This window comes from Notechis scutatus, chromosome 8, assembly GCF_049901735.1.
Source record: "Notechis scutatus isolate UNSWTSFEM ecotype Mainland chromosome 8, rNotScu1.2, whole genome shotgun sequence".
NCBI lineage: Eukaryota > Metazoa > Chordata > Lepidosauria > Squamata > Elapidae > Notechis > Notechis scutatus.
Genome location: NC_142016.1, coordinates 13179192 through 13202212, shown reverse-complemented (window position 1 = coordinate 13202212; position 23021 = coordinate 13179192). Strand labels below are relative to the sequence as shown.

Genomic DNA, 23021 nt, shown 5'->3' with positions numbered 1-23021 from the left:
TTGCTGTAACTCAAGGGTTGTAAAAGAATGAACAGAAATACTGCCACACTTAAAGGACCAAATGGAGAGATGAAGGCAGTCTTTTACAATCTCAGCAACTTTAAGATGTGAGACCTTAATTCCTGAATTCTCCAACCAGCTGACTGAGAATTTCTAGGAGTTGAAGTCCACACATCTTAAAGTTAGACATTGGATTAGACATCATGGACTTAAGGACAAAGAAATATCAAAGCATTTCAACCTTCCAGAACAATCCACAGGAGGCCTCTGAGTGACTGCTTTGGAAAAATGAGGCTTTAATAGCACCATCAAGTGAGAAATAGTTGGCCTCATCAACCTCAAATGGTTACTTCAGAAAGTCTCAACAAACACAGCGGGGATTTAATGCATTACAATTGTTAATTAATAAGGTATGTTAATTTGTTTCAAATGTATAAGCATAATTGGTCAAAGCATAAGCATAAGTGGTCAAAGATCGAAATAAAGTTTTGGTCTGTTTGTCCAAATAATCAACCTATATTCCCCTTCCTTCCCCCTCCACCCACCCACTTCTTTCCCATTTAAATTCTACATCAGTCTAGCCAACTCTCTGCATCTGATAAAAGCCTATACCTCTTATTAAAATTTGTTAAATCAAAAAATCCCTGAGAAGACGCATCTAAGAAAATAGTTGCAATCTATACCTTGGAAGAGACACCTCTACCTGGGCACCAATCAGAGCAAAATACCCCGGGAAATGCTGGCACATTTCTACAAGGAACTTTAAGGATACCTTTCCATTTCTCTAGGTCCATCTGGAATACAATCTATTGTACGATACTAAGATTTTAAACTGATATAAACATCGCAAATGGAAAGTGGATTGGTATTTGTATTCAAACACGGGGTAGCTTTTTCACTGAGCTGGAAGAGAAGGGACAACCTTATGGGCCAACAGCCAAGTTCAAAACAGCATCACTGAAAAAAAAAGGGAACAGCAAAATCAAATGTCAGCAAATCAAGATCTTACTTAGAGCCAGTTTGGTGCGGCAGTTAAGACACCAGGTTAGAAACCAGGCCAGTCCCTTTCTTTCAGCCCCAGGAAGGACACAATGGCAAACCGCTTTGGAAAAACCTTGCCAAGAAAACTGCCAGGGCTTGCTCAACAGAATCGGACACAACTGAACAGAAGGAGGGAGAAAAGGTTACGGAGGGAAAAAAAATAGCCACTTACCTATTAAGGGGTTGCTATTCCTATTAATAGGCTTGGGTGGTGGCACAGGGGGCTGCTTGGTCGGGGTGGCATTGCTAGTACTGGTGGCCGAAGTGTGGCCACTTGTGGGAGCAGGGAGCAGAGTCCGGGGTGCAGGGGTAGGAGCAGTACTCCCTTTTGTTGTGCTGGTGGCGGCTGCAGCTGTGGAATAAGACACAGTCCTTGCACTGCTGTTGCCAAAGCCAAATTCCCTTGTTTGCAGATCACCCGTCTCCTGCGAAGAGGATGACAACGGTCGTTTTGGAGGAAGCAGCGGCTGCTTGGGAGCAAGGCTCACCGGATGGGGCTCTGTTTCTGAATTGGGGTGATTGCTGTAAGGTCCTGTGAAGAAACATTCAAAAAAAGATTAAACCACCCCCCGAGCTGGAAAGAATCGTCCCTTAGTTCACTGAAATATTGTCTGCAAGTAAACTTTTTCTGTTGCATCCATACTCTCTTGATATGATGGCTGTATTAAATATACAAGATGCCAATAAGGAACCACATTCTCTAATTCAGCTCAAAATCTGGTTCTATGTGAGCCATTCCAAATATTCCAGATATGAATCAAGCCAACATTCTTTTCCACGTTACAGCATGGCCTTGGGCCATCCCAAATCAACATACATCCACTGTTTAGATGTAATAGTATTATTTGAGATGATCAGGCTAAACCAGAGGGCTGGATCAAATGGGTCATAACTTTGGAGTCACCACACTCCCACAAGGAACCTAAATACAGTTCCCCATGAAGTTGTTGACTCTTATCTAGGGCCAATTTGCTTTGGCCGTTAGTAGATCACATTCTTGTGTATAGGTAGCATGAAATCACTTGTAGTACTTTTAGCCTCTATCCTGGTTTCTTGCGACTGACAAGTATGTGGAAATAAGCTTAACAGACAGAAGGAAGAGCCACAACCAAGATACAGGGGTATAGGAAGAACAGAGCAGCTGTGGCACAGGGGTTAGAGTGCAGTATTGCAGGCTAATTCTGCCGACTGCCAGCAGTTCGATCCTGATCAGTTCAAGGTTGACTCAGCCTTCCATCCTTCCGAAGTCGGCAAAATAAGGACCCAGACTGTTGGGGGAAATATGCAAGTGCTGTAAACCGCTTAGAGAGGGATGTAAAACACTGTGAAGCGGTATTTAAGTCTACGTGCTGTTGCTATCTCAGAAAAGACCCATCTTAGAACATAAAAGTAAAGGAAGGGAGCTGTGATTTCAGACTTGCAAAATTCTGTTACAGGAACCTTACAATGCAAACCAGGTTTGTACTTAGCTAGACTTCTTCCAAAGACTGACAGTATGCTTGCTGGGAATTGCCATCTTCTACTAGTGCACTAGAAAAGAGAATGGCTGCGTTAAACCATGTCCCTGCCACTGAGAGAGAGAGAGAGAGAGAGAGGAGAGAGGGAAGGGGAACGTGTCTGGAGAGCCTCGGGAATTAAATTTATTTCTACCGTCTAAAAGAAAGTATGAAGGCTTGGGCCATTTCCCAAATACCAAGGCTGGCATTCCCTTACAAAGCGTGGGTGGCAAGAGACATCAAGGTTGGTGAGTGGAGAGATGGAAAGAGATAAAGCGGGTAGGGCCAGGCCTTGCTACGATAAAAAATAGCCACCTACCTATTAAGGGGTTGCTATTCCTATTAATAGGCTTGGGTGGTGGCACAGGGGCCTGCTTGGTCGGGGTGGCATTGCTAGTATTGGTGGCCGAAGCGTGGCCACTTGTGGGAGCAGGGAGCAGAGTCTGGGGGTAGGGGCAGTACCCCCTTTTGTTGTGCTGGTGGCGGCTGCAGCTGTGGAATAAGAGACAGTCCTTGCACTGCTGTTGCCAAAGCGTGTGGGTGGGAATGCCTCAGAGACAAGACCCAAAACTGGTTATATTTACAATTAAGAAGTGATAGATAACAACATTTATATCTGAGACAACTTCCTCTACTCACACTCACTCCCACACACACACACACACAGACGACTTCTTAATTCCTCACCCTGCAGTTTCTTTGGCTCTTCAGGGGGACTGGATTTCTTAAGGCTCAACCTCTTTCCAGTTTCTTCCTCCAAGTGTGTAAGATTGACGATTCCAGAATAGTCAATGGGAATGGTGTGTCCATTTTTCAAAGTAGCATGAATTAGCTTCTCTGGCTCTTCTCCATCTGGAAGGATGGGGGGGGGAGGGGAGAATTAAGCAATCATTTGTCACGGAAAGCATGGGATCTCCCCAATGTGCTCAGGGCATGTAATTTATGAGACAAATCCAGAGGAAGATTAACAGTGAGGAACATTCACTATCAAACTCAACATGATACAGCGTGCCCTGCATATGGGACGGGCAGTCCAGTCCTTCTCGTTTTTCAAGAAATGGTGGGAGACCCTAGTTATTAAGAAGTAGTAGTGAGGTTACACCAAGATCTGTGTGATCACTCAAGTGTGAAATTTCAATGTTATTAAAAGAAAGATGAGTACAGTTTGGGACACCTGCCAAAAAAAACCAAAACCCCACCTGAAGAGAAAATAAGATACTTCTGGTTGACAAAAGGGAGGAAAAGCAAGGGGTCTCTTCTTCCTCATTAAACCCAGGGGCCAAAGATGAAGTCATCCCTCCACTTTTCATGCCTCAGATGATGTGTGTCTGTGTACGTGTGTGTTTGGGAGCATGCTGTTAAATGTGAATGTTTCTATACATCCCTTACAAGCTGCTGAGAAAGAAAAAGAAAGAAAGGAGGGGATACATTCTATTTAGAGGGTGATTCTGGATTTCATAGAAAAACAAAAAGGAAGGAAGGAAGGAAGGAAGGAAGGAAGGAAGGAAGGAAGGAAGGAAGGAAGGAAGGAAGGAAGGGGAAGAAAGGGAGGAAGGACAGAGAAGGAAGGAAGGAAGGAAGGAAGGAAGGAAGGAAGGAAGGAAGGAAGGAAGGAAGGAAGGAAGGAAGGAAGGAAGGAAGGAAGGAAGGAAGGAAGGAAGGAAGGAAGGAAGGAAGGAAGGGAGGAGGGAGGAAGGAAGGAAGAAAGAAAGAAAAGAAAGAAAGAAAGAAAGAAAGAAAGAAAGGAAGGAAGGAAGGGAAGGAAGGAAGGAAGGAAGGAAGGAAGGAAGAAGGAAAGGAAAAGAAAGAAAGAAAGAAAGAAAGAAAGAAAGAAAGAAAGAAAGAAAGAAAGAAAGAAAGAAAGAAAGAAAGAAAGAAAGAAAGAAAGATCATATAGCAGGGATTAAAAATTTTAAAATACTTGCTTTGTTTAGCTAAGCAAGTTCACATACTTGGATGACATGCATAACTTGTGAAGGTCTTATCATTGTTAATACATTATTTTATACTGAAGTGTTTAATGTTTGAAGTAGCCTTTTGCCCTCTGTTTAACTTCTGCTCGTTGTTAAAAGTCAGGAATATAGTAGACAGAGGTGGGGGGGACGGGGGACCCATGCAGCATAAGCTTCAGTTAAAAATAGCAAGAATAGCTCAAAATTGAGAAATATGGGATACGGAGAGCTATGGAGCTTGATTAATCTTATATTGTGTTTGGCCCAGAGCAAAGCCTCCTAACAGTGAAATTTAATGGAATTATGCCCTTATTGTGAAATACTGGTTATCATTCAAATTCAGAGGGTGGGAGGGTTGGAACAAAGGAGATTTTGCTGTGTAATATTGCTGATTACTCCCAATTTAAGAAATATCTATTTCTATAATCTTATTACTGTTTTATGCCTAAACGGAAATTTAGCATGAAATATTCTGCAGGAGTCAGGGGATTCATAAAGCCAGAAAGAGAAATATCCATATTTTGGTGAAATATATGGCTTGTGCCTTCTTAATATCCCATGGGGGATTTGTGATAAAAGGGGCATCTTGCTTTCAGTACATGGAGGGGGAGAGGATTATGAGTTTTTATAAAAAAGGATTACTGCAGAAAGTCAAGTTTCCCCGTGGGTTCTTTGATCCATAAAACACCCAGTGTCAAACAGTTCAGTGAACACAGAACTAGCCTTTCAGATTCTTTCTTTAATGACATTTAATTTGTCATGTGTGGCTTCAATAAATCAACAACATCCTAATGTGATCTTTCGCAGCTAGTGAATTATTAGGCAGTGTTATTAGGCAGTGTTGAGGTTTAGTGACTGTGGTCCACAGGCTACCTTGCATCTGAAGATGCCAACCATAGTTACTGGTGGAAGGCCAGGAAATCGACTGTTTAACAGCTCTGGCCCAGGGGAACAACCTCCGACTTCCTGCTGGCATCCCCATTGACTTTTATTGGGGAAGTTGACAGGGAAATGAAGATCACAAGACCACAGCTGACCACAGCAGGGCAGTGGTGTGGCAGCGCAGCAATGCTGAAACAGCCACAATTTTGCCAAATTTCAAGCCCATAAAAGCAATGGGACTCAGATTAGGATGCATTGTCCAAATTAGTCCACTTCAGATGTGTTGATTCAAAAATTGTTGCCCTATGATATTCCCATTTCTGCAACTGAAGTTTACAGAGCTTTAGTAGTATATAGATGTACTGTTACTTATGCGCACATATTTTTAAATTCTGTAACTTTGTCTCAGGCTGTAATTAAATAGGCTGTCTTTTAGGTTCATGTTATTAATAAGAAACTCCTATCATAATAACATTCAACTTCATGCTGTAACTTGTACCTACAAGTTTATGCTTTCATGTTTTTAATATTTACACATTTATTCATTTGTTTGTTCCTTCCTTTTTTCCAAATGTTACTCTATGCAGTACTCTATTTATACTTGTTCATTTTTTTCTAACAGTGTAACTCTAGTGTGACGTTACACACTGTTTATTCTCCAATGCTGTATATATCATATGTCTGTATCATTTTCACCAGCCCCAACAAAATACAGACATTGTTCTGTTTCTGAATTTCCAGCTTCTGTTTAAGGAGGAAATGAAAGTAGAGGCCGAGTAAATTATCTTGGCACGTATACAGGCAACCACTTCTCATGTGGTCTATATCAGGGGTCTCCAACCTTGGCAACTTTAAGCTGGGAGGACTTCAACTCCCAGAATTCCCCAGCCAAGCAAAGCTCCGGCTTAAAGTTGCCAAGGTTGGAGACCCCCTGGTCTATATGATTCAAGAGCAAAAACTCTCTGATCTGTGTGAACTTCTAAAACTGATGAGAGAGATGAATTGTTTGTGTGTTTTTGTGTTCTTTGCACACCAAAGGGAAGAAAACAGAGAGAGATGGTGGCGGCCAGGAAGGCAGTTTAGAAAAGAAGCTCAAAACAGTCCAAACTGCTTACTCATGTCCAATTGGGAGCTACCCTGCACTCTCCCAAAAAGAGAGAGATGAAATTAAAGAGAGAAGAACAAATGCTTTCGCTCCACTCAGCACAAGGTGCACACCCTTTTCCCGGGATGGTGACTGATACACCACCTCACATGCAGGTTGTGTAGAATTTGCATGAGCTTATAAATGCTGATTCATAGGTGTAGGTTTAGAAATTACTCCAATGTAATTATAAATATAATGCACCTCATTCTCTGAGTGGGGAAAAGTCGACAAATAGCCACCAAATCTGCTCCGCCTGATGTAAAAAGTGTGGCATGGCGTTTGAGGGCTGCTGTTCTTCTTTCTTAGGCTGTGCAGTGGTGCAACTTGAAAAATCCAGGGCTAGCTAAAGGCTATGTGCCGTCCCACAGATGCATGCTGTATCCCAGATGTATAGACAATGCTGGGAGCAAGCCAACAGAAACAGAATGAGTCTTCTTTTCCGATGTATCACACTGAAGGAAGGAAGAAACTTGGGGAGTAAGCCTCTATCGCTACCTCTCCAGATCTCTTGTATCCCGAGTTCATTTACAGCAGGGGTGTCAAACTCAATTTCATTGAAGGCCACATCAGGGTTGTGTTTGATCTCTTGGGGAGGGGAGCAGGGTGTGTGTGGCCAGCTTGATGTCACTTGTGTCGGAGGGGGGCGCCTGTGGGGGCCGAGCACTCTGTCAGCGAAAACAGGCTCCCAAGCTCTGTTTTCAGCTGCGATGGCCTCCTGCAACCCTCTGCCAGAGAAAATGGAGCTCGAGAGGCCGCAGGTCGGTCCTTCACTGTTTCCAGGGTCAGATCTAAGCACCCCACAGGCCAGTCCCAGTCCCAGTCCCCGGGCCTTGAGTTTGACCCCCCCTGATTTACAGTGAGCCTCCGAGTCCTGCTGTCAAGTGGAACACAAATATTTTTAACTTGCAGTAAGTAAGGAATAGGAAGGGAGAGGCATGGATTTCTTGTCCTACTGAGAAAGGAAGGGTATTTCCTCCTCTGCCTTTTCCTGTAGGCAGAGCTGGGTCAGCAATTTCACGGAACATTCTGCAAAACAGTCCCCGCCGCCACCAGATCTATGGTTTAGTATCTATTTAGCGTCTGACTGAATGGGGAAGGGAGAACGACCAACTTGCTCTTTGCAACATTCCTAAGTTTTGAAAAAGGACACCTTTAGCTCAGGAATTCAGTTCATCATCCAGTTGGGGAACAGTCAAGTCTTTTCTGCTGGAGATTCTGTAGGTCAAATCTATCTAATCTCTATGCCTTTAGAACAGTGATCCCCAACCTTTTTTACACCACGGCCCGGTACCGGCATCAGCTGGACACCGCGGCCCGGTGCCGGCATCAGCTGGGTGCCGCCATCTTTTTGATGAAAAGTGCTTCCGGTGACCTCACCGGAAGCACTTTTCATCAAAAGATGGCGTGCTCGCGCTTCGGTGAGCTTTTCCGGGTAGAAATGGCTTTCTACCGGAAAAGCTCACGAGCTGGCGCCGCCATCTTTTGATGAAAAGTGCTTCCGGTGAGCTTTCTACCCGGAAAAGCTCACCGAAGCACTTTTTCATCAAAAAGATGGCGCGCTAACAAGCCAGCGGCCCGGTAGTTGTTCCGCGGACCGGGACCGGTCCGCGGACCGGTGGTTGGGGACCCCTGCTTTAGAACATTCCACCTCAGGTAAAGATACCTTGGGGTAGCAAAGTAGCCCTAGGGAAGTAGAGCTAGAAACTAGAAGCAATTGTCTTGTAATGAGCCAGATTTGCAGTCAACTATGGAGATTCTCAGTCATCCAGGTCATGGTTGTCCCAAACGTGTTTTTTCAAAAGGCAACTTAGACTTGGTTTTTCCTTCTTGGATGAGAAGCCTTCAAGGAAAAAATAAAGTCCAATTGCCTTTTGGAAAACCTGACAGATTTGCAGTCCGTTTTACTCACAATTTTCCATGCCTGTATCCCCCCCAATGTGTTCCCTGTGAAAAACCAACAGACCCACTGACAGGTTCCTTGAATTCCACCAAGCCCACTGCAACCCCTGACTTTGAAAACTTCTTTCACGCTCTTTACGTTTTAAAGAAGTAGTTAATTGCTGAAAAGGAGACCATATTTAATATTTTCTTTATCAATAGAAATGGTTCTTGTATTAAGGGCATTCTTTAAAGAAAGTGTGCCCACCGGGGAGGGGGGAAGAGGAACACCATGGGAATCTAAAGTGTTTGCGGTGATGATCCTCATTTGTTACTTTCCAGAAAATGAGGGGTTTGTGACTGGCGATGCCACAGCAGCTTATGCTTCAAAAGTCTACATTTATGGTCCCCCAAATCTAAATTAGGGTCCCAAATCACTGAGTTTTCCAGTCTTGAAATTATCCAGATATGAGCTCACATCTGCTAAGAATTTTGCTAGTTGGCTGTCAATCATCCAGTCACCCACAATTTTGGATGCAGTCTTGTCCAATCCCATTATCAATTATCAAGAATTGAACCAAAGTCCTTCAGATATAAAAGGTTGTGCTTTTACCCTTGCACTATTTAACGAGCTGTGATGGTGCAGTAGTTAGAATGCAGCACTGCAGATTAACTCTGCCCACAGCCTGGAGTTCGATCCGGGCTGGCTCGAGGTTGGCTCAGCCTTCCATCCTTCCAAGGTCAGTAAAGGGGACCCAGATTGTTGGGGGGGCAATATGCGGACATTTGTAAACCGCTCAGAGAATTCTGTAAAGCAGGGGTCCCCAACCACCGGTCCGTGGACCGGTACCGGTCCGTGGAACAAGTCCTACCGGGCAGCTGGTTTGCTGGCGCCGCCATCTTTTTGATGAAAAAGTGCTTCCGGTGAGGTCACCGGAAGCACTTTTCATCAAAAAATGGCAGCGCCAGCTAATGCCGTACCGGCGCGCCATAAAAAAGGTTGGGGATACCGGGTCGCAGCATAAGAAAGGTTGGGGATCACTGCTGTAAAGCACTATCATGCGGTATATAAGTGCTATTGCTATTCCTTTTCATTGCTACCTTGGAATCCAAATCAGCTTTTCAGTTACTCACTAGTTGACCTTCAGAAACTCATAATCTGACAACCTAAAATGTCTCCTTGGAGAAAAGGAAGGAAATAAATGAAACCGTTCTTTAGCCTGCTCTCCCCGGAACATATAATATCAAAAATATTCAAAGGGCAGACAAGGACAGAGAGTCACATTTAGCAGAAGTGGGGAAGGGATGGGAGGAAACGAGGGGATACCCAGGCATGAAATGCCAAAGATGAGGCTTATTCAGAGCCGGGACTGCAAATGTACAATACACAGAGGAAGACAATGGGTAAGCTCACCCTGTTCAACATCTTCCAACAGAACTCCTCTTTTAATGAGCTCCTCTCTTGGCTTTCGCATTGAAATCTTTCGTTCTAAAACTGACATTAAATTGGAAAGAAAAGAACAGCACTCAGAATAGAGGGCAAAGATGAGGGAGGTGAAAAAAAATCACTTTTAAGATATGATTAAGTGGCTCACTGTGATAGCTTTAAGGACGAGTGTTACGTATACTTTCTTTTTGTAAATATTTCATTTCCCTCCATTCCCTGTTGCAAGAGGAGGATAGCACCTCATAGCTAAATGCATACAATATTTTACCATTGGAAAACAGTCAATGGAACTTTAACTATGCCCTCCTTGTCTGAAATTCTATTTGGCATTTTTCCACGGGCCACTCCAACAAAGCTTAGTTATAGCCACAGTTGGATATCATTATTATTAGGCAATCAAACATTTGAAAACATTTCTGTGGAGGCAGATCTGGAATCTGCTATTTTCAGGTAAAGAATGCAAAGTGCTCTGCCCGATAATTTCTGAACTGGAAGGCCTGAGGAGTCAGGGAACTGTGGCCAAAACAGTCAGGGAGGTAAAATGGCATCAGAACAAACACCCTTTCCAAAACAAGCACTAGGGTCTCCGGAAGTCACGGGAGGTTGTCAATTAAACCTTCCTTTGAATTAAGCCACAAAACATGATTTACAAAATACAGTGGCTAGAGTCTCTCATTACCACTCAAAGCCAAAAAAAAAAAAAAAAACCCCAACCCCAACAAGCCACTTTACCACTTAATAATGCAGTGAGCAAAACCAAATGCACAGGGGCTTAAAGGGAGAAGAGCAGAACTGGAGCCTGGCCGGTCACCTTCTGAGGTCTCCTTGAACTTTCCACTGGTTTTCTTTTTCCGCCACTTCCAAGGCTTAAAGATCTTGCCAAACCCAGCAAACTTGCTCTTTCTCTTGGAAGGAGGGGTGGTGTCGCCAGATTCGAGAACTTCAGCCACCGTCCCGGCATCCTGTGTCGGCTGCTCCCTCTCCTCAGCTGCACACGGAAGAGAAAAGAGGAACGTTCATTATAAGAGGACACTGGCACGATGAGTTCCAGATGAAGGTATCTACAGTGGACCTTGACTTACAACGGTTCATTTAGTGACCATTTGAAGTGACAAAAAGGCGACCATTTTTCATGCTTACAACCCTTGCAGTATCCCCATGGTCACGTGATCAAAATTCAGACACTGTTCCGACCCACGCCCTTTTCCAACAAATCAAGCACAATCCAAAAGGAACAGAAACCTTGTAATGCTTTTACAAAATAATTCGCTGTGAAAAGCACAAGCCTTGCCAAACTGTGCAAGATTTGTCAAAAGATAACAGACAAGAAACAATTTGCAATACAAGAATCTTCAAATACAAACTCAGGATACTGGAATGTCCACGAGGCTGGAGTTTCAAAATGTCTTTGCCTTCTGCAAAGTACGTTCCTTTCACAGCTGGCTTTTATCTTCTTGAAGGAGGGGCCATTACCTTGCAGCCTTACTCCCGAGTTGCCTGTGCTGTTGTAGCTGCTCTTTCCTACACGCACACTTGGCACAGGCTCCTCGGGAACCTCCTCATTGCTGCTGCCAGCCCCCACAATCTCTGAAGAGAGCAGTCCACTCCCTTATGGTCCTGGCCCCTCACCTGAGTCCTGGCTCCCCTCAGCCGTCTGCACCTGGTACCAGCTAACCACAACAGACACTTAGCAACTGACTCATATTTATGACGGTTGCAGCATCCTGAAGTTGTGTGATCCCCTTTTGTGACCTTCTGGCAAGCAAAGTCCATGGGCAAGCCAGATTTATTTAACAACTGTGTGGCTCACTTAACAACTTAACAACAGCACTGAAGCTCCAAGATGGCTTCGGCCAGGCCAGCTTCAGGGTGAGTCACTTAACAACTGTGGCAAGAAAAGTCATAAAATGGGGCAAAACTCACTTAACAACTGTCTTGCTTAGCAACTTTTGGACTCAACTGGGGTCATACATAGTGGACAACCTGTAGCTGGAATATACTGTAACTTTTTAAGGTTTGTTTTTTTAAGCCTTACACAACAGGAAAATACACAGGAAAAAACCTTGGGAAAATAGTTTCTGCACACAACGTTTGGTAGGGTTCAGCAATCCTTTACCGGTACCACCGTAACACAAATACTGTTCATCACACACTGTTATATAGGTTTGCTATAAAATGGGTAGACAGAAAACAAGCTAGAATTATGAGGGGCTGGGTGGCTTTGATTTACTTCCTGTTCTAAACGAGTGGGGAGTGGGAGAAAAAGCATCCCACGCCAAAAGTAACAATCTCAGGAAATCAACACAATAACAGGCTCCCACTCCACCTACTGTTCTGGCATTCCCCAAACATTTTTAAAAACAAAAGACTGCGCAGAAGGAAGAGAAAGGATCTGTGGGAAAATATGCCTGCAGCTTAAGTACGATGCTGTTCTATAAAGCAAAGCGATGTCAGATATGGAAAATCCATTTTGGTTTTACCCTTTTGAGACATTTTATGCACTTGGAGTTTTCCCTGTAAAATATTAGTCAACCAACATGATTTAAAAGAAGCTCCATTAGCCAAAAGAAAGCCTTTTCATAGTCGTTGATAAATATTCTGCCTCTGAGTTACTTTTAATTCATACTTCTTTTTTTTGTTTGTCATTTCCATAAACTTACATTTTATTTGGTGGGGGGGAACGGGACATCAGCAGGAATATTTTATTTTAAAAATCATCAAAATGCCCTATGCCTCAGCTTCCCACTTAGGTTATTGCCTGTCCAATCTTCCAAAAAAGTTTGCTAAAGTTTGACTGTTGCAACTTTCCAACTTTTTAGCCACCTAGTCATATGGCCACATGTACTCAATCTCTGCTCAGAGTTAACCTATGGCATTTTGTAAATGAGCTTACTAAACTTCATATGCCCCAGAATGTGTCTACAATTCCTAGAATTATGTCACGTATTCTACGTGGAAAATATAGAAGTTGCCATTTCTAACATCTAAAAGGGTATCACAATGAAGAAAGCTGGTCAGCATCTTTCTCTTTCTACAAATATGACAACGCAATAAACAGTTTTCTGTAGGAACAAACTGCACACAAAGTCAAAAAAAATTTCAAAAAAAAACATCTAGGAAACAGATGAATCACATCTGATTCGTTGCTACAGAACTCACTTCCAAAACGGCACAATCAATTTTAAATTAAAGAGTAACCAAGAAATTATTCCTTAGATTTCAGGTATTATGCCACTCAGATTCACTATTATATCATTTTATTTACAATAATGTAAAATCAAGCTGCCAGTTCTTTAGCTGATATTGGTCTTCATACGCATTTTCTTCCCAGGAACCTAGGCTGTTGTAATATATTGGTGTAATATATGTACAAAACCAAGAAGTGTAGTGTTTTGTAACTGACAAACAGAAATTTTGTCAATTCATAAATTTTCTATTATTATTATCACTTTTATGCCTCCCAACTCCCAGGGGCCCTGGGTGGTTTACAAACTATTAAAAATGTTTGTAAACAAAAAACAATACAAACCGTATTATTTTAAAGCAGGGCCCCCGGTCGCGGAGCCCACGCTCCCTTCGTGAAAAGGGCGGGGGGGGTTTTTTTTTTTTTTGTAGTATGTGCACTGGTGACCTGCGTTATTGTTTTTTTAAAGGTGGGGTACGGGGCGGGCGTAAAAAAGGTTGGGGTCCGTTTAAAGCATAGATGACAAATACTAATTACTAGTTTCTGTCAGGCGTGAAAGATCAGGACGACACAAGTTCCAATTTAATTGATGTATTAATAATTATGCCCATATACAAGAATCTACTCAACTAACAGCACTATCTTGGTGTGGAATTCAAGAGGAGTTGGAATTAATGTTTGTGGCTACATAGAGACTCTAGGCTGATTTCTCTTTTGACTCCACCCCAGGTTCTCCCGCTCCTTCTCCTAGTTTACATACTGCATGAAGTTAAAAATGAAACAGGTCACTTTAGGAATCACTTTAGGAATTCTGCAACCTGTATACTCTCCAGATTTATGGCCACCCCATTTCTCAGCAATGGCCATACCATGTGCAAATTCCAATAAATTCCAGGGTTAAAATTTGTGGCTTAGCATAAGCGTGAAACCTAAGTTGATTTGAAATTTTCTAACATTTACTTCTAACTTGCCATTCCTTATTACTCTACACCAAGAATGTCCACTTGAATGAAATTATGATGTAAATGTTCTCCTTGCACAGGAGTGCCATTTCAATTTCTTCCGGTATTTACAACATCCTATAGTCAGGCTTCTATTCAAACAAATGTTTTTGTTTTCAGGCATCATTTGTGTGGCACTTCATAATGGTTCATATCATATAACGATACAGTTGAGATCATGTGTGAATGGGAACAAAGTCAATTCAAGATCAATCTGATGAAGAAATAATATATTATTACTCTTGTTCCATGTACTCAGTGTGTAGATCAGGTGTTATCATAATTATTTCAGAGGGAGATTTTAAAGTAACTGCCTTACTCACAAATGGCTCACGCTGTAGGGGGTGGTGTTCCCATGGAACCTTCCAAAAATAAGTCTACTTTTTGGCAAATATGGACATGAGACATTTTTGAATCTCAGCTGTACAAGAACACTTTTAAGACCTGTGTCCTTAAAATAAACAAACTAAAGGGATATAGAATATTTCCAGATGCAACAAACGCTTGGATATAGAATGCCTCCCAATGCAAAACCTAATTACAACCATACTTATGCAGTAAGTAACTATTTAGCACATTAATCACTTAAGGGAAATCTCTGGATGGGATTCACTACTCCATGTTTTGGAGAAGACAAGAAAATCAAGGTGAATATCCCCTCCAAAAGACCAAATTTCTTGTATATGGACACCTCCAGCTCCTTGCCACCTCCTTGGCATCTCTACTTAAATAATTTTATTCTGTTGGTAAAGGGAAGGTGCTTTTCTTGAATTCTTGGTAGAGTGGATTTGACTAAAACTGATTTAAAACACCACTCAAGAAAACTCACTTTAAATCAGGATTTATTTACAAATCAACATTACTGTATAACCAACACTGCATAAAAGGAACAATGTATAGATTATAGTTTCTGAAAACTAAGCAAGTCTGGGTTTGATCAGCAACCAGAGGAAAATCACTGGGAACATTATGTATTTTGATCTCCATGACCTGCTCACAAAGAAGAGTAAGATCTAAAGTTTATGAAATAGACCAAAAGAGATCCCATGATTGGAGAGTATCTCTGAAAAATCATTCTTCATATTTTGCAGAACACAAAAAACAGTATTTTAGGATTTATTTTGCAAACATAGTTCTGGACATCAAAAGCAACATTGCTAAATATTCCAAGTATTTGCAGACTCGCTTCCTCTTTAGTAAAATGCCAAGGGCAGCTCTTAACTCATGTGTTGTATTTTAATAAGAGGTCTAATTTTATTCATTCACTTGGTGAAATGATCATCTCCAAGTTCACAGTTGGAACATTAATGACTTTTGCTGCAGCCCCAAATTATAATATTCATCATTCTTCCTAATGCCATGGAAAAAACAATGAGGTTCTAGAATTCATCCTATTGATTACTGATTGTAAAGGGGAAATTCAGTGAAGACATGCTGGGATACAATCACTCTGAAGCAATGGATGTTGTAGCGCAACCACCTGTAATCAGATCAAATATTCTACAGTAATAACTGTTAAATGCAAAAACCCAATGAAGTATGCTAATCTTAGTCAAATAAAATATATTCACTTTCTTCTTCATAAATATTCTAAGATTGTATTGTGCAAACCATGGATGGATCAACAGGTAATGTGGGTTTATAACTTACATTTTCTAATCATCAAAAGCCTACGTCACAAACATTTTTGTTTCTTGTGGGAAAAGTCTGTAAGGTGTTTTGAAGTCATTGATGAATGTCAATAATGACTTCTGTCTAATCAAATAAGTCTAGTATTTCTCAACCTTGGGAACATTAAGAGGGGTGGACTTCAACTCCCAGAATTCTGGGAGTTGAAGTCCACCCCTCTTTAAAATTCCCATGGTTGAAAAACACTGAAATAAGTCAATTTTCCTATCACGGCACGTTCTGTCAATTTCTCTAACCATTGCTCCATAGTGGATAATGCCCAATCTTCCCATTATTGAGCATAGAGTAATCTCATCACAGTAATCACAGACTGAAATAATCTTCCTAACTGTTCACCCATCAATGTCTATGGAGATTCTCAGTCATCCAGATCATGATTGTCCCAAAGGTGTCAGAAAATCCAGTTGCCTCTTGAAAAAGCACCTTTATTCACCCATCAGTCTTAAAAAGAAAACCTCTGGCTTTAACACAGACAGTAGATCCTATCGTTCTTTACACATATTTAACATTTTGGGGTAATGCATTAGTTGCCTTGTCTATTTCTTCAACTGTTAACTATCATCTTAATTTGAGTTAGCAGTTTCCCCTAACAACAAAGCCAGAAAGCAGTTGAGTGCCATAAATACCAGCAAATTAAAGCTTTTTTTTAAATAAATCCCCCTTTGCTAGCAGAAATGCATATATACCTGTGCCAATGTCTTGCATTCACCAGGTGCTTAATAACTCAATAAATTTGATGGCATTATGTTAGTGTATCCTGCATTGCACCAAGCACCATGTGACAAGCAGAAGAGGAAGGTGGTTGATGTCACAATGCCAAGAACAACCCATGATGACTCTGATGTAGCACAGTGATCCAACAGATCCTGGAACAATACGAAGGGGCTTCTTCCTAGTATTTCAACCATCGCATTAATACAATAGTACTCACCCCAGGCTAGCAGCAAACTCTCTGGAGGTAAACAATGTCACCATTGAAATTATTTAACAAAACCACTGAAAATCACAAGGCCGTGAAGTGCTCTCTCTGTACATCTTTGCTAATAGATTTATATAGATTGGTACAAACGTTGGAGCTCATGTGTTTCTTCAAATATTGCTATATATATATATATTTAAATTAGAAAAAAAGAATAAAAGCTAGTTACTTCCGGCTAGGTAGAGGATCCCAGGCTGCCCGGCTTTTCATGCTATTGTAGCAGCAACCCAGCAGAAAGTAGACCAAGTGTCTATTTTTGTTCTTTCATTAAGGAAGGCCGCACGGGCTTTATCTCTCTTCTCAAGCTGGCATATTTTCTGATTAAAAACAACGGGTTATTCCTCTTTCGCAAATTTAAGCTCCGCATCACAAAACAGCTGCTTCATTTGGGCACAAATCGTATTTTTGAACATAATGCATCCGCTATGCAAACACTTTCACTGTCCAGGAACCACTGAGAAAAATAGTGGAAACCTGGCAGAAGTTGTAATTGGGGACGGCTAACTCTCGCTTTCAGCCCATGGCTTGGATAGTTCCCTAAGTTGCCTGAATGAACGTCAAGTGAACACAAAGGGAACAGCGGGGTGGAGGGAGTGTCCAAAAATACACATCATAGCATCACTGTGGAAAACCCTGTGACTTGTGTACTTGCATCCGGTATGAAGCACAAAATAATGAGGTTTGCATCACGAAGTCACACAGCATATTTGGTCATTTTTTGCATCATAACCAGAGCTAATAGCGCTAGGGGTGAAAAAAGAGCCAGAATTACAGCCCATTTAGCTTAAACACTGTAATGCTGCAGATGTTTTTTTTAAAAAAAACCAACAGGCTCTGCTCTACTTCAGCAGGAACAAGAGTATATTGGTAGTGGCAGCAAATTCTTGGAGGAAATAAAAGGAACTGATCCTCCCCATAACACCCTTTGAACGGTGTGGGAGTAGGAATGGATTTCCAGAGGAAAAAATGCAGACTACAGGAACCAGGAGCATTACTCAGATGATCCTGAGGACACAGATAAACCTCCAAGTGCTTCAAAGACCCACTAATAGGATGCAAATTTCCAGCTGTCTGCAAGGAGTACAAATCCTTCCATTCCCCACCATCCAATCAGAGCTGAAGAAGCTTCTTGGATGAGAAGCAAAACGTCTTCAAAAAGAAAAAGAAGAAAGTCCAGTTGCCTCCTGAAGAAAGCACATTTGGGACAATTATGACCTGGATAACTGAGAATCTCTACAGATTTTCCATCCACACAACCAGGGACCCACAGGTTGCATATCCACAGCTGTCTGTTACCCTGTGTAATGTATTATATGATATTCACATTTGATGTAATCACTTACATGGCACAGTATATCACTGGGAACCCACACACGGACAAGCTGGATAAAGCCTTTATCTGGGAAAGATTTATTTTTTAAAAGTTTGAACTGAATTCCAGATTTCCCCACACCTTCCCAAGAACACCACTGTCTTGCAATATGTTTACTGAAATCAAAACTATGTGCACTCAGGGCTTAAGTATGGGGAAGGTCACCCCACCTCTCTTCCTGAAAAGAAAAACAACCTGCTAAAGAAAAATAATGGCTATTTCCAATATTGTAGCCTGTGTCACCACATTAACAAATGCCACTATTTGCAATAAGGGCAAATATATGTTCTGTCTCTGGTGAATGCCTACGACCTATAAGAAAGTAAGCTGAAAAACAGGTGTGTTGATTTGATTCGGTAACACCAGGTGAGTAAAAGAGAACGGGCAATACGAACGTGTTCAAGTTATGTTGCACCCTAAATACGGTACTAACCATTTCACAGGGCACATTGAAGGTTTCGGTACAGTGAAGGTTTATCTATTGCTAAAGAATTGTGTTTTTATTTCAACTATCAGTGCTTTGCTTTAAGTCCTCTAAACATTGGGAACCCAAGATAATAGAAACAAGGATCTGTCTGCTATTATCTAATCTGCTCCTCTGCAAATAAGGAAATTGCTAAATACATTTAGCAATTTAAATTAGCAGGGAGTGCACAGACACACAAAATTAGAAATCACCTCTTAAAAATGGGAAGGCACAGTGGAGATTTAAAATGCAACTAACTTATAATAGAGGCCACAAGACAAGCTGCCAATATATTTAACCCTTAAAGCTCATTATTTCCCAAATCAAAGACTGTCTCTACTAAAGACACACCCTATTTATGCAATATATATCCTGCACAGAGTCAGGCTAAGAAACATTTCTTAACTCAAGTTTGGAGTACTGTGAAAAAAAATGTATTAATGGCAGGTACATTAAAAAACCTCAACTGTCAGCATCTTTACTCAGCTCCTGGTTTGACTACCAGGCAACACCACGTCAATCTTGGTAGCCTTATAGAGATATTTTCTGGATGGCTCCCTAGATGATTCAATTGGGTCCAGGAGAGGAAGAGGAGGAGGAGGAGGAGGAGGAGGAGGAGGAGGAGGAGGAGGAGGAGGAGGAGGAGGAGGAAGAGGAAGAAGAGGAAGAGGAAGAGGAAGAAGAAGAAGAAGAAGAAGAAGAAGAAGAAGAAGAAGAAGAAGAAGAAGAAGAAGAAGAAGAAGAAGAAGAAGAAGATGATCCCTTGTACAATTCTGATGCTAACTTTTAAAATGCAAAACCTACCCAGTCTTGAACATTTCCTCCACTGTCACCAAGGCTGCCCTGAATTGAGGCGCCACAAGACGTCCCCCCTGCATCTGCCCCAATTCTTTGACTCTCTGCTTTGCCAAAAAATTCATCAGAACCCGAGAGATGTACAGTTATGGTATTTTGTAGGGACTCCAATTGTGGCATTAATAATGCCTAAAACCTATGGGATGGGACTAGAAGGGCACTGTCTGGAATCCTCAACCTGAAACTTGTCTTTCTTCCTTCCTTCTTTCTTTCATAATAAATCCATTTTAATTCTAAAGTGTAAGATCATGGAGGGAACGGCTATTTTTTTTAAATGGAAGCAAGTGCATATGAATCAGTGTTTGTTTTTTTTAATATCCTGCTAAAGAATGACTGAGTAAAGGATAGTAGGTGATTAAAAGAAGTGTCTTTTAATAATTAAGTATTATTCATACAGGGGAGAAATAGCAAATCAGCACATCATCTCCGTCTGAAGCATTTCACTCCAAGCCAAAGGCATGATACGTATTTTCTGCTGACCAAATTTACTTCTAATTTTTTTACCACTCTGGCAGCAACAAGCAAAAGATCACAAAGACTAGCTCCTAAAGTACACCAGGTACAAGTTACAGAGCAATAGGTGTTCCAAAGGAGAGATTCTCTCTCTCTCTCTCTCTCTCTCTCTCTCTTCTCTCTTTTCCTTTTAAAGCAAGGATTACGAAAACAATCCTCTCCTCGGTACTTCTGAGAATCCCAAAGCCCTTCCAGCTTACACAATCCTAGCCATCTCTTTTTAAACTCTGCTTTTTGACTTTGCCTGCGATTCTTAGCTGTGCTTTCAGCTGCAACTAGACCCTCCATTAACTCACCCAAGGGAGCTGGATATACCGGTCTTGAATAGCGCGTCTGTCCCATTCTTCTATTCTTCAAGGAAGGCTCAGAGAGAGAAGGAGCAAGGCAAGCCGATTCGAGAGGCAGGCATCAGCCCCTGAAAGTTGACAAGACTCCGCAGGGTGGAGAAACTTCACCGCTTGCAAACCCCACCACCACCACTCGCTTCTGAGACACCCCCAAGTCGAATGGCCCCAAGTCAGAAAAAGTTCAGGATTGTGGGTCCGAGCCCTGCCACGGTATGTCCTGTACCCCTGGTTCAGGGGCACGGTGTAATTCTCATAAATACGCTTCCATGCCAGCTCTCTCCAGAGAGGAACGAATGAATGCCTGTCATTCCAGAGTACGTATTCTGCTTAGGGGTGGCTCTCATGGAGGAGGAGGAGGAGGAGGAGGAGGAGACTACAGGAGCCAAATAATCAACATCCCCTGGGCTCTTTAAAGGCAGGAGTTAAAAGGCTGGAAGGAGGAAGAACAAGCAGAAGGGTTTAGAAGACTTCAGTCGGCCGAACAGCTTATCAACGAGCCACTACTAATTGTCATTCTTCTGCTTTGAAGGGAGGAATCTGAGCACCCTGGTTTTGGGGGGCGGGGGGGGGGACGAAGGGGGAGAGATGGAGACCATCTGAAACGGATTAGCTACCCCTGAGATTCCAACTTCTTCCATATCACGAAAGGAAAAGGAGTGATTAAAAAGGAGAGGAAGGGAAGAGGGGACACAGAGAAAGGATTCTCATCCTCTGGTACCAACTGGAAGGAAAGAACCGAAAATTAGGCGGCTGCTTTGGATCGGTCAACACAGAGTCCAAAGGGATATTGGTGGATGCAACAATGCAGTTCTTCACATCCTTATTTTGTTTTTCAATCCAGAAAGGGGGAATCCAAGAGGTGATGTATTCTGCATGTTCAAGCAGCAAATTCATTGAAATTTCTTTATCTTCTGTCCATGGAGATTCTCAGTCATCCAGGTCATGGCTGTCCCAAAGGAGCTTTTTTTTTAAAAAACAAAAACTGAATTTTCCTTGAAGACATTTTGCTTCTCATCCAAGAAGCTTCTTCAGTTCTGAAAACTGAGGATGCTTCTTGGATAAGAAGCGAAACATCTTCAGGGAGAAAGAAAGCCCAGTTGCCTTTTGAAAAAGTACCTTTGGGACTTATTTATCTTCTATTTCTAAATCAACTTTCTTATTGTTGCACTATTCCCATCATGGCCAGCTAACACAACCATGCTAAGAATTAGAGTCAGAGTTTCAAATTCTATCTTTTTTTTTTTTTTTTGTAAACTATGTATTAAATTTTTCCTTATTAGTATTGCTGCATGTAGGAAAAAGCTAAATTTACTAACCCTATAAACACAAGTAGGGAAGAGATTCAAACTAAACCTATCTGTATCTTCAGAACTCTCCTTATCACCAGATTAAAATTTCTCGTCAGTAATGCATACAATTGTGAAACAGTCCTGTTCCAGAACAAACCATTAATAGTTTCTGTTTCCAGAAAGTTTTAGAGCCCCATAAATATACATTATGGTTTTATATAGAGTTTAATTTTAGAAAAAGAGTACAATTTCTATATTAACAGAAATGGAAAAACACTATGCTTAAAAGGAAAACTAAATTTGGGTAAATGTAAGTATTTGGCTATTGGGAAGAACTGCCTGGATCACCGTAATTCTGCAATCAACCAGTGTCATCAAATATGTAATTTGCTTTTTAACTCCCCGTGTGTTAAGATTACTTCAAAATAGCGTATCAATAAAAGTGTGTAAGTTAAGAAGAGATGTTATGCTTAACGCATTTCTAGATCTGTTATTTTGTCCATGAGCTGGACCAATAATTTATTTCCTGCTATTTTGAAGCACTGTTGGAAACCATGAAATGTCACTGAGGTATTTTTTATTAAAGTGATCTTTATGATCTACCCAGATTCCCTTGAACAAAGGAAGGAATTCATGAACTTCAAAACTCGTCTAAATGACAAGTTTTCAAATCTTATCTAAGAAGAAATACAAAGTCATACATTGTCAGACCCGAAAGATTAGGTCCACACGTGATGGTCCAGTTAAACTGATTTATTGGTACTCATTCCCATGTACAGGAATATTCTCAACTAATGCACAGGGATTCTAGACTGATCCTTCTCTTCACTCTACCCTACGTTCTGCCACTCCTCTTACATATGTTTGGTTATATTATACTTCCATAAAACTTGTAAATTTGCAACAGACATATGACATGTGAGCACCGATGCCTAGTTTCGTAAGGAAACATCTGCAGGAAAACAACCAAGCTCAGAGAGCACCAAAGACCCCACACGTGTGACTTACTCATTTTATTCAAAAAGTTCCCCTTAAAAGCCAAATTGTTTGTTCTGACCCACAGATAAATCCTTTTAATACAATCATTCAAAAAGACGCAAAGTCCAGGACTGGCAAAACTGCAGGATCTCAGTCAGAAGATAAGAGAATTCCCTGGCTTGAGGAAGTGTCGAGGCAAGGCATCTCCCCAGCCAAACCCAAGGCAGATGAGAGAGATTAGCAAGCAGCATGATCTAGCTGCCTATGCAATTCTAAGAGTTGGCGTTCAACGGACTCTGATGGCACCAAGATCAAAAATACCGAATATATGCTATATAATGCACTCTACTTGTTTGCTACCATCCAGAAGATTCCTCAGTGCAGGGTTTATACCACATTCTGTTTCCTAATAAAAAGCACTTTTAAGTAGAAAGCATTACTGGAATCCAAAGGCTGCACATAACAACATTGTGTGGCACTGAGGTTGTCTACTTCTCCAATTAAA

The 23021-nt window shown here is 41.5% G+C and overlaps 1 protein-coding gene across 6 annotated transcripts in view; it reads right to left on the bottom strand.

Moving 5' to 3' along the window:
- PHACTR4 (phosphatase and actin regulator 4) overlaps positions 1-23021 on the bottom strand; it is an 81446-nt gene that overhangs the window by 21471 nt on the left and 36954 nt on the right. For 2 of the 6 annotated variants that reach the window (XM_026676101.2, XM_026676102.2), the window contains exons 3-6: positions 10655-10831; positions 9811-9891; positions 3225-3389; positions 1214-1573 (exon numbers count right to left, since the gene is read on the bottom strand). In XM_026676101.2, coding sequence (XP_026531886.2) covers positions 1214-1573; positions 3225-3389; positions 9811-9891; positions 10655-10831 — 783 coding nt within the window. Of the gene's footprint in view, positions 1-1213; positions 1574-3224; positions 3390-9810; positions 9892-10654; positions 10832-20198; positions 21210-23021 lie in introns of those variants that run through there. The other 4 variants (XM_087970704.1, XM_087970703.1, XM_026676100.2 and 1 more) reach the window with 3 other exon arrangements.